This window comes from Abramis brama (genome assembly GCF_963993115.1).
Source record: "Abramis brama genome assembly, chromosome: 9".
NCBI lineage: Eukaryota > Metazoa > Chordata > Actinopteri > Cypriniformes > Leuciscidae > Abramis > Abramis brama.
The window spans coordinates 16,432,336-16,444,385 of NC_139971.1; the positions used below are offsets into that span (position 1 = coordinate 16,432,336).

At 37.4% G+C, this 12,050-nt stretch overlaps 1 protein-coding gene across 3 annotated transcripts in view; it reads right to left on the reverse strand.

Annotated features, from left to right (window-relative positions):
- dhx36 (DEAH (Asp-Glu-Ala-His) box polypeptide 36) overlaps positions 1-12,050 on the reverse strand; it is a 226,734-nt gene that overhangs the window by 62,520 nt on the left and 152,164 nt on the right. For all 3 annotated transcript variants that reach the window (XR_014607670.1, XM_084123913.1, XM_084123912.1), the window contains exons 15-19: positions 5,033-5,176; positions 2,639-2,756; positions 1,783-1,881; positions 682-855; positions 500-586 (exon numbers count right to left, since the gene is read on the reverse strand). Coding sequence is in view for 2 of the 3 variants with exons in the window: in XM_084123913.1 (XP_083980039.1) it covers positions 500-586; positions 682-855; positions 1,783-1,881; positions 2,639-2,756; positions 5,033-5,176 (622 nt within the window). In the remaining variant the exon portion in view is untranslated. The remainder of the gene's footprint in view (positions 1-499; positions 587-681; positions 856-1,782; positions 1,882-2,638; positions 2,757-5,032; positions 5,177-12,050) is intronic.

Consider the following 12,050-nt stretch of genomic DNA (forward strand, 5'->3'; position numbering starts at 1 on the left):
ATCAAAGAATCCACAGAGAAATGTACCAAGCGAACAAATAATGTTCTACATATCTACATATTCACATACTTAAAAAATAAATAAAAAAACCCTTTCCTATCATTAAGTCCCTTTGGAAGATAATGTTATTTACTGATCATGTTGTGTTATTTCTCCTGCCTGTCCATATTCACTAAAGCACCAGTGGGCAGGTCAAAGAGGTAATGATGGAGTTGTAATCATCATTGATCTGTGTCTGTGCAGGCAGTCTTTTGCCACTGTATTCATCTCTATCGAGTTTTAAGTTCTAAAACTTTCTGTATGTTTTTATAGTACAATGATAGCCCTTCATGGGCAGCAAAGGCCTTGACAAAACAAGCCCTCAGGACAGATTATCAGCGACTAGATTAGCCCTAAGCACAGATCCCTATAGCTAGCTGTGAATGTGTCATGCCAGGACCAGCTGGGCCCTAACAATTAAGAGTGACTTTTTAATGAAAAGGAACTGTCTAGGACTTACCCAAAACGCATTGACAATAGTGAGATGATCACTTCTAGAGTTTTGGGAGAGCATTTTTCTCCTGTGGTCCGCGATCTTCTCCTTTCCCTGAGATAAACACATCCATCAGTCAAACAATCCCTCATTAGAGAACGCCATCTGGGGCTGCACATGTTTATGTGAAAGCGTGTGTTTGAATGTACCAGTGGTATGAAGAAGGGATCTTTAAAGCTAAGGCTGGCCGCAATGGTAAGCACAGGATCCATACAGCCAAGAAGAGCCCCAAACAGAATCATTTTTCCTATGTGAGGCTCTACAGGCATACGGGCTAGATGAAATCCTAATGGAGTCAGCTCTTCACTCCTGTCCAGGGCGTTCTACAAGATACAGCAGAGAAATGGTTGGCTTTTCAAACAAATACATTCAAAGTATTGTGCTACTGCTAAGCTCTTTGATTAGAGTCACTACACTTCTTAATTATACAGCTTTCTGGAACACTTTATTCTCATTGGTCAATCACAGCATTTCACTGCCAATTAATTTTGTATAATAATGGTATAATAGACTTCTCACAGGCAACTTATTTTCCTATGCTGCTGTGTTAGTTGCACGCCTCTCATATCGCTCTTTCTTCTTACATAAAATACTTTCAACTCAAATCAATATTTCATGTCAATTCAATTAGTGAATTGGTAATAAGTTGGTCCCTGGACTTCATCTCAGGGTTTATTTTGTGATAATGCCCGTCTGACTTTAGATTATGCCTTACTTAATAATCAACGTAATTTTTCAAGTCCATTTAAAGGAATAGTTCACTTAAAAATTAAAATTCTGTCATAATTTACTCACCCTCAAGTTGTTTCAAACCTGTATGAATTTCTTTCTTCTGCTCTTCTGCTGAACACAAAGGAAGATATTTAGAAGAATGTCGTTAACCAAACAGTTGATGGACCCCATTGACTTCCATAGTATTTTTTTTTTCCTACTATGGAAGTCAATGGAGTCCATCAACTGTCTGATTACCAACATTCTTCAAAATATCTTCCTTTGTGTTCAGCAGAAGAGCAGAAGAAAGAAATTCATACAGGTTTGAAAAAACTTGAGGATGAAAGAATTAAACATTTTAAGTGAACTATTCCTTTAATTTATCTGGTAAGTAACCATGTAGCTGCTTTGCGTTGGGTTCCTGATTACCCAGTTTACTTTGTGATAATAACAGACTGTAATTTATCACTTATTTATTTGCCAATCCAAACCTCCTTTTCTATCAATTATTCCTCACTATCATCTTTTTATCCTCTTACTAGGTCCACCAGGTGTGTGATGGCCAGCTCTATCGCTTTATCTGATGGGGGATCCAAAGTTTTCCGCAGGAAACATGCAATAGGGCCCAACTTCAGTATCTGAGAGAGAGAGAGAGAGAGAGAGAGAGAGAGAGAGAGAGAGAGAGAGAGAGAGAGAGAGAGAGATCACACTATTACAAAATGTACAAAATACTCAATCTAAGCACATACAATTATAATATGTAATATAAGATGAAGGCTTTGTGTGTATAAATGAGAGTGAATGTTCATCAGGGCCCTGCTGTACCACTGAGCAGCAGACAGAACTGGTACTGGGCAGCCATATGGAGATGAAAATGAGCAGTAACTGACACAGCTAAAAGGCATAGTTACATGATTACACTGGCTCTCAGATACAATGACAGTGATTAATGTCCCTTTTAATCCATTAGTTTGTTTGTGTGCTCACTTATTATAGTCACCGGAGACTATTTGTGAAACCTCTGCCTTCAGGCCCCATTAGAGCCAAACAGATACAAGGGAAAGAGGTTGTGCGTGTGTAAAGAGAGTGTATGTGTTGGAGAGCAAGAATGAGTTACTGGTTAATGTTCAGCCCAGTTTCCTAAAACCACAGCAGTGAGAAGCTCTCTCTCTCTTTCTCTCTCTCTCTCTGAGGATTGCTAACCAGCAAGTTTCTAAGCATTTTAAGAGCATACACACCTACTGCTGAGTAGACACACCAAAAGCTGTGTTGTGTGGCTCACAGATAGCTAGATCGATGGATACTTTATTGATCTCTAAGGGGAAATTCAACCATGCATTTTAGTGAAATATAGTATGCACAGAAACACACAGATGGAGCCTTTGAAAGGGATACCTTTACTTGCAAGCAAAGCTCTTCAAGTGGAGTGCGTTGGATCTCAGGTAACTGGTAGTTATCCAGGAGGCTGGCCCTCAGTCCATTATACAGGTGATAACATTTCCCTGGAGACACTCTGCCCAGACACAAACACACACAAAACAAAAGGGACACAGGAAATACAATGTCACACTGCATCCATTAGGAAAGTCTCTTTGATGAATGCAAATTGCTACTGGCTAAATGTAATCGAGAGTTCAATCATGCGTACAGGTAGTGTACAAAAACATTTAAGCCTATTTTTTTTTATTAATTTAGCAGACCAAATGAAGATACATTATATATTAAAATTATATTGTATTAGTTTAAACTAAAAACCTGTATTTGGTTATACTTAACATTTTATTTGATTTGAATATACTGAACTGAATTCTGTAATTCTCATGGATGGGGAGGGAGAGAAAGATAAGTAACAAAGGTAGACAGATATTTTTTTTCACATTTTCTGCATTTCGGCCAGTCTAAGCTGCAATGTGGCTCAGACTTTACGCCGATAGTCAACGGTTTGTCTACGTAAGACTAGTCAAAGCTTGCTGATGTGAAAGTCAATTTGCTTTCCCATGAATAATGCAGTGCTATGGAGTTACTGTGGCAACGGGGCAGTGCGTGTGAATGTGTACAGGTACAATAAGAGGGGGTATACATTTGGGCATTTGTGAACAAGTATGAAAATGAAATGGTGTGTCAGAGCCTGTGCTGAGCAGTAGGGCAGATTCATGTAGATGCAAAACTAGTGACTGACTTATTATCTCTCTTTCATACAAACAAACACACTCTCGCTCAGTGTCTAAAAAGCATGAGTCACTGTGCCAATTTAAACTCCAACATGTAGACACCAGACAAAACTGCACACACACAAAGCTTCAGTTTTTCAATGCAAACTAAACAACATCATGAAAAACATCTTTAACATATTCCCAATTAAAGTAGATTTACAGTCCATTTAGACTAAATAGACACAAAGAGAGAGAACCAAACAGGATTTACGTATATGTGAGGAATGTGGCCTTCAACTTCAAGAAAAGCCAACAGGAAGATTTTTTTTTTTTTCACTTTCCTATCAAATGACTGAGATAACAAAAGACTGAGATAACTATGAAGCTATTCAAAGCCACATCTTTCCTCTCTGTGTGGACTTTAAAAAAAAAACCTTGAGAGAAGCACTGTCTCGACAGACAGACCTTTCATGAACAAAAATACTAGTCAGAAATGAAAAGACCTGAGGATGTGAAAAGATGAAAGGCGAAGTGTTATTAGATTCAGATTAAACAGGGTTTGAAATTCTATCATTATTTACTCACCCCTCATGTTAAAAACCTATATGACATTACTTCCGCAGTGGGAAAAAAAATATAATTAATTAGAAAAAATATTGTGTTCCACAAAATAAAAGAACGTTATGCAGGTTTGGAATGACATGGACTCATTTTTGGGTGAACTATCCCTTTAATGTTAATCAAAGAACAAAAGAAAAAGAGAAAAAAAAATCATTCACTGTTCTTGACTAACTTTTGTAGCTTTTAATACGAAACAATGATTTAATTTATAGAGTGAAAACTGTATATTTATCTATTATGTTTTTTTTTTATACATTTGACAAATTGTTTTTTTTTTTTTTTTTAGTTCTGATAAATAGACCTACCTGAAAAACATTAAGCACTGTTTCATTTATATCTTTGTTTCATTATATTAATTTGTCCTTTCGCTGAATTAGTTTTTGCTGTGATATCAAAGTTGGTGTTGAGAATAATACAATTTTAAAGTTTTGAAAGTCTAACATTTTGATATTGCAACAACCTTATTTCAAGCAAAAATAACTATATTGTGATATATAGTTATTGTGAAAAAAAATTACTCATATTGTGATATAATAATTTGGTCATATTACCCACCCCCCTACAAATAGCACAAGTCATATGGATAACATTTTTATGGTTTTCATTTTTTTTAAATAGTTTTGGTCTCTATGAATTGTCAAAAACTGCTGTATCGATTATAATCGTCATTTTCTACAAAAGAAAGTACTACAGAATGAAGCAATATGTGGATAAATTAATTTCTTTAAGTTTTATAAAAATTCACTGTGGAATAGAAACTACAATCCAAAAATAGTGTGATACGAAAAAAATAAAAAACTTAAAAACATTTTATCCCACAGCATTTCGGTGATACAAGCATACACTGAATATCCTCCTGAGTGGTTTGACATTCTTCTACGGGGTGCAATTCCTACGACTGAAATTGGTTTTGATACTTGTGAATGGATTAAGGAAGAGCTGCTGATATATGGAGGGAATAACATATAAAGGAGGATAAATGAGGGGAGGGAGAGAGAGGGAGAAAGATCTGTACCTGCCAGCACGGCCCTTCCTTTGTTTGGCATTGGCTAAGCTCACCCACTCCGCTGTCATGGTCCTGATATTGTTCTGGGTGTCAAAATGAGTTTCCTTAATCTTCCCTCCATCGATCACATATACAACATCATCTATCGTAATACTGAAAGAGACAAGAGTTTGAAAGAGAAATATCACAAGGTATTCATGGAAGTAGAGGATAGAAAATGTCCTCTAAAGTCAAAATTGGCAAAATTTATAGTCTTAATAAATGTCCCTGGTCATGATTCATTAGGTCACATTATTCTAAGAGGGGGAAAAAACTTTTCTTGCCGTCTGAAACTTTTCTGCCTGTAACAAAAGTCAATAATATCATGTGCTAATGTTTCCTCCCCTTCCCCAAGAATCCAAACAACTGCCAATGGATAAAATCAAGTGGAGTCTTGCGTTATTTCTCACTGAATATTCCGTTTCACTAAGAAATGTCTCTCTTATAGTCACCATCAAATCAAAATTGTAATTTCTTATTTTTTTTTTTTTTTTTTTTTTTATGGAATACTGCAGTGTTTATTATAAATGATTTATCCATGCACATATTTATTATTATTTTTAATAATAGATAAAATTAGATTTTGTAACATAGGATAAGAATCCTAAATCAACATAAGATTTGCTTCTGTAATACATTTTTTTTGAAAAATCCTAAATTAACTTGTCAGATCTTAACTTAAGACTTAAGATAGAAAGTTTCTGTAATACCGTAATACGCCCCCTGAACATTTTCAGAAATGGAGCCATTGCAAAATTGCTATGCTATGGACCATTTTGCTTTCCGCCCTAACTGAATTATGTATTTTGTATTATATCTCCTGAACCAAACATGATAACATGGAAAATGTGATGTATACCCCTATGTTTTAATGGTCAAGGATTAGAATGATACCATATACAACATCATAAATTGTTCAGGTGAATACTCATTGGTGAATTCAGTGACATTGTGGGAAGGATTACAATGAAATCTCAGTATCTAAGAATCATCTGAAGCTGGGGCCACACTAAAAGATTTTTTAAATCTTATAATATTTTCAAAATGTGAGAGACCATAAACATGACGATAAAAAATCAGATTTATCCGTTTTGTTCCTCTAATGTGTGGAGTGCTCCAACATGAAAACGGGAAATCTCGCAAAAACTCTCGAATCAAACATGAAGTTAAACAAACAAACATGGTGGACGATCGGCAAGAAGAAATGGTCCTTATAGTGTATGGATTGCTTTTTAAAGTGCCCCTATTATGCTATTTTAAAGTCTCCTAATTTTATTTTGGAGGTCTCCTACAACAGGTTTACATGCATCAAAGGTCAAAAAAGGGTTTAATTTTCTCAAAATAAACATTGCACATCAACATCATTTTTCAAGGATTCTCAAACAACTCCCTCCTTTCCCCGAGCTACTCTGCTCTGATTGGCCAGACAGCTCAGTTTGTTGTGAATGGTCTACTGCGTACAGCACGTGTCAAAAACAAAAATGCCCATTGCCAAAACTGACCTTCAGCTCCATCCGGAGGCTTCCTACAGCTCACCGATTGTACACCGTAAACTAAAGACAGTAACGAACGATGACGTCGATCTTACCATATCAGTCTGAGCGCGAATCTGAAGATGAAACATTGTAAGAACTAGTCATTCAAACCGAACCTTCATTGCAAGGACGACTTGAGCAAGACGTTTCTCAGTGATGCACTACTCAGTTTGATGTACATTACGCACTGTAATTCCTCACCATCAGCATTAACAAATGTATGTCTATCAAAAAACTGATGTGTATTCCGGTGAACATGTGGGAACTGTATCAATAACGGTGCACACATTAGCCAAGCTCTAGCGTGAATGACTGATGTAACATAAACATTGGTAAAACAAATATTGCTCCATACTTTATCTTTACTAAAAGTAGTAAGAACAACAGACGATCTGCATTAATAGACAGTTTTAGGTAATAGTGGACCACAGCTGATTAGCATAAATATTTCAGTAAGACAGTGATAACATGATTTAGCCAGTTAGTAGGAGACCTACACAATATAAAACACAAAGCTAAGTATTTTGAACAATGGTAGAAAAATATATACATCAATAATTAGTCATACTTTCAGGTTGTTTGATTGGATTGGATTGCTCGTCTGCCTCATTGCTCCTGCTGCTGCTGTTGCGTTGGTTTGCGTCTGTAAGCTTCGTATATCTTTCTGTTTTGAATCATTTACTATCATTCCTTGTTGTTTATACTGCTAAATATAGCTTATTTAACATCACACATTAACCCGACATCGCTAGCTTCAGTCTAAATCGTTATTTCTACCACAACAACCTAGTAATTCGCTAGCCTGTTAGCGTGCCATCCGTCTGCTCTTTATTTATTTTTTCTCGCGCCTTTTATGAGTTTATCAAACAACTTAGGTGAGTAGGATCAGTCAGCAAACACGGTGAGGCGCTGTGGTCTCGGGACAAAACACAGCTCTTCCGTTCCTATTACAACCCCAAATAGATTCTCCCCACTCAGTGAAACACCCACTGAGAATCCTGTTGAATGTGCCCTAGTTATTGGCGATTCTATTACACGGAACGTGAAAATAGAGACACCAGCCACCATAGTCACATGTTTGCCGGGAGCCAGCGTGCCTGACATCAAAGCAAATTTAAAAGTGCTGGCTAATGCTAATCATAAATTCTCTAAGATTATTATTCACGTCGGCACTAATGATGTTCGACTCCGCCAGTCGGAGATCTCTAAAATTAATGTTAAAGAGGTGTGTGAACTTGCAAGTACGATGTCAGGCACTGTAATTTGCTCTGGCCCCCTTCCTGTTCGCAGGAGTGATGAGATACTTAGTAGACTGTCCACACTCAATGGCTGGTTGTCTAAGTGGTGTCCGCAAAATAATATAGAATTCATAGACAACTGGAAAAGTTTTTGGGGCAGACCTGACCTGTTGCAAAGAGATGGTATTCATCCCTGAATAGGATGGTTCTGCTCTTCTCTCTAGTAATATGGCACATAGTCTTAGAGCTAAAACATGAATTGGGGCTCAGGTCAGGAAGCAGACAGACTGGCTAAACCGACCGTCTGCCAGCTGTCTCACGTCACCAAGGTCAGATAAATCCCATCACATACAGACTCTTTCACCTAGATATCATCATACAGAAACTGTGTCTGTTCCCCGAATTAGGACATACAAAAAAACTTCCAAACCCATCTAAGGGTAAAAATTGAATTGATGTTCAACAAATAAAAAACAGATATAATACAAATGAGCAAATGATAAAGCTTGGGTTGCTGAATATTCGATCCCTTACTTCAAAAGCACTTATTGTTAATGATGATTACAGACTATAACCTAGATGTGCTGTGTTTGACAGAAACCTGGCTAAAACCAAACAATTACATTACTTTAAATGAGTCCAACACAAGATTACTTTTATAAACATGAACCTCATCTGAAAGGCAAAGGGGGAGGGTGTTGCTGTAATTTATAGTAATATTTTCAAAATTACTAAGAAGTCTAGTTTCAAATATAATTCTTTTGAAGTGTTGGTGCTTAATGTAGCAATATATAGTGTAAATGATAAATCACGTTTGAGATTTTTGCTGGCTACTGTATACAGGCCACCAGGGCACCATATAGACTTAAACAATTTGCTGATTTTCTATAAGAGTTAGTACTGGCTGCAGATAAAGTCCTAATTGTTGGTGATTTTAATGTACATGTAGATAACGAAAAAGATGCATTGGGATTGGCATTTAAAGACATTCTTAACTCTATTGGAGTTAGACAACACGTGTCAGGACCTACTCATTGTAGTAATCATACTCTAGATCTAATGTTATATCACACAGAATCAATGTTGATGCCGTTGAAATTCTGCAGCAGAGCGATGACATCTCAGATCATTATCTAGTCTCGTGTAAACTTAATTTAGCCAAGGCTGCAAAGCCGACTCCGTGTTACAAATATGTTAGACCTATCACTTCTGCCACTAAAGATTGCTTTATTTATAATCTTCCTGATCAGTTTCATCATCTCAGCATCCCAGATAGCTTAGAAGAACTCGATATTGCGACAGAAACTTTTAAATCTCTCTTTTCCAGCACTTTAGACACAGTTGCTCCATTGCGCTTAAAGAAGATTAAAGAAAATAGTCAAACGCCGTGGTACAACGAGCACACTCGGGCCCTTAAGAGAGCAGCCGGAAAAATGGAGCGCAACTGGAAGAAAACAAAACTAGAGGTATTTCAGATTTCATGGAAAGAGAGCTCAATTGCCTTAAAAACTGCTAGATCTATTCTTATTTTTCAACCCTATTAGAAGAAAATAAACAAAACCCTAGGTATTTATTTGAAACAGTGGCTAAACTAACGAAAAATAAAGCTTCAAGCCCAGAAGTTTCCAAGCAGCACAGCAGTAATGACTTTATGAACTTCTTCACTTATAAGATTGATAATATCAGGGAGAAAATTATAACTATGCAACCGTCTACTACAGTATCGCATCAGGGAGTGCATTGTAGTCTCCCTAAGGAAAAATTTGATTCATTCATTGCTATAGAAGAGGAAGAATTCGCTAAACTCGTTAAATCATCTAAATCGACAACATGTATATTAGACCCTATACCAACAAAGCTACTGAAAGAGATGCTTCCAGAGGGTCATAGATCCTCTTCTATATATCATTAATTCATCTTTGTCATTAGGATACGTAACAAAAACTTTTAAGCTGGCTATGATTAAACCACTTGTTAAAAAAAAACACAACTTGATCCTTCAGAATTAGTCAATTACAGGCCAATCTCGAATCTACCTTTTCTGTCAAAGATACTAGAAAAGGCTAGCCTGGATGCCAGCCGAACTTAGCCCCGCCCACAAAAATTTTAGGTCGGAAAGTTCAGTCTGGACTTGATCCGTTGAGGAGCTATTATGCCCGAACAAAAGTTGTTCGGACCAATCAAATTGTCAGGGCAGGCTTTATACGATGATGGACAGATGATCAACAGTAACGTAATCATCCACATCACCAAAGAGCGCTTGGGTTGAATTCGTTTACAACAAAGATGACTGCCGCTGGAGAATTGAGATTTCACAAGTTCACACTTACAAATAAGTCAGATAGAATAAATGCATATTTGGCGTGCTGTCCGAGGAGAGGGCTCCGGGCTCGGTATTCGGCCTGAACCCAAAGCACTCCCCCCCGTATTCTAGGCTGTGGAAGAACAAGCCGAGAGTGAGTGGAGGGATGCTGAAAACTGTCAAGGAATGTTAGGTGAGTTGACAGAGTGAATAAATATATGCTTCCTCTCATGATGATAGGGTAGACATGGTAATTGTTCGATGACAAGTTGATAGGATTGATTATTTGAACGTGCTCCTCCCGAACTTTGTTTATAAAACAACACGTCATGTGTAGATTCCGCCATCGCGTCTGTTATAGAAGATATCGACCGCGATCAAGGCATTTGTCGATTGGAAACATGAATGAAAAACATACGTCACTTACTCCGTTGCTCTGATTGGTTGTAGGTCTATCCATTTGAGTGCAGAGGCATTTTCTTTCCTGGTTCGGTTGAAACACGCCCCATAATCACAGCCCAATGGAGCAGAATCAGACTCACATTCTGACTAGAATCTGAGTATGACGACGTCAGGCTAAGAAAAGGCAGTATCTTCACAACTATGTTCCTTTTTAGAAAGAAATGATATCTGCGAGGATTTTCAATCAGGATTTAGACCGTACTGAGACAGCTCTCATTAGAGTCACAAATTATTTGCTCTTATCATCCGGTCGTGGTTGTATCTCTCTATTAGTGTTACTCAATCTTAGTGCTGCATTTGACACTATCAACCACAACATTCTTTTAAATAGACTCGAAATGTTGGCATTAGTGGAATTGCATTAGCATGGTTTAAATCATACTTATCTGACCGTTATCAGTTTGTAGCAGTAAATTAAGAGATGTCTTATCGATCACAAGTTCAGTATGGTGTACCACAAGGCTCAGTACTAGGACCGTTGCTATTCACTCAGTACATGCTACCCTTGGGAGATATCAATAGGAAGCATGGAATTAGTTTTCACTGTTATGCTGATGACACGCAGCTCTATATTTCTTCAAACCCTGACGAAACTTACCAATTCACAAAATTAACGGAATGCATAGCTGATATAAAAAACTGGATGACTAGCAACTTCCTACTACTTAATTCTGAAAAAAAAAAAAAAAGAGATTCTGATTATTGGACAAAACAATTTCCTCTACGTAATAATCTAGAATACTGTCTAACACTTGATGGCTGCTCTGTCAAGTCTTTGTCGTCGGTTAGGAACCTGGGTGTGCTCTTTGATACCAATCTTTCATTTGAAAGTCACGTGTCTAGCATCTGTAAAACCGCATTCTTTCATCTTAAAAATATATCTGAATTACATCATATGCTCTCAATGAAAAATGCAGAACAATTAGTCCAAGCGTTCATGACATCAAAGCTAGATTATTGTAATGCTATTATGGGTGGTTGCACTGCACGCTTAATAAACAAACTACAGCTGGTCCAAAATACTTAAAATACTGGTCCAAAAGAGTACTTACCAGAACCAGGAAGTATGACCATATTAACCCGGTTCGGTCAACACATTGGCTCCCTATTAAACATCGTATACATTTTAAAATATTGCTGATCACTTACAAAGCACTATATACATATACATTATATATATTATAGTCCTTCACGTCCATTGCAATCTCAAAATTCTGGCCAGTTGCTAATACCTAGAATATCAAAATCGTCTGCTGGCGGTTTATCCAAGGTTTACCGCAGTCCGCTGGATCCAGGCCGTATCCAGATCCGATGAAGGACCTGTGCCTGGACACGATGACAACGCAGTCCTGAAGTGTCAATCAGTTCCTCCCTGTTTACTGAAGTCAGCTGGATCCCGGCCGTATCCAGATCAGATGGTGGACCTGCACCTGGACCCATCCATGACGCAT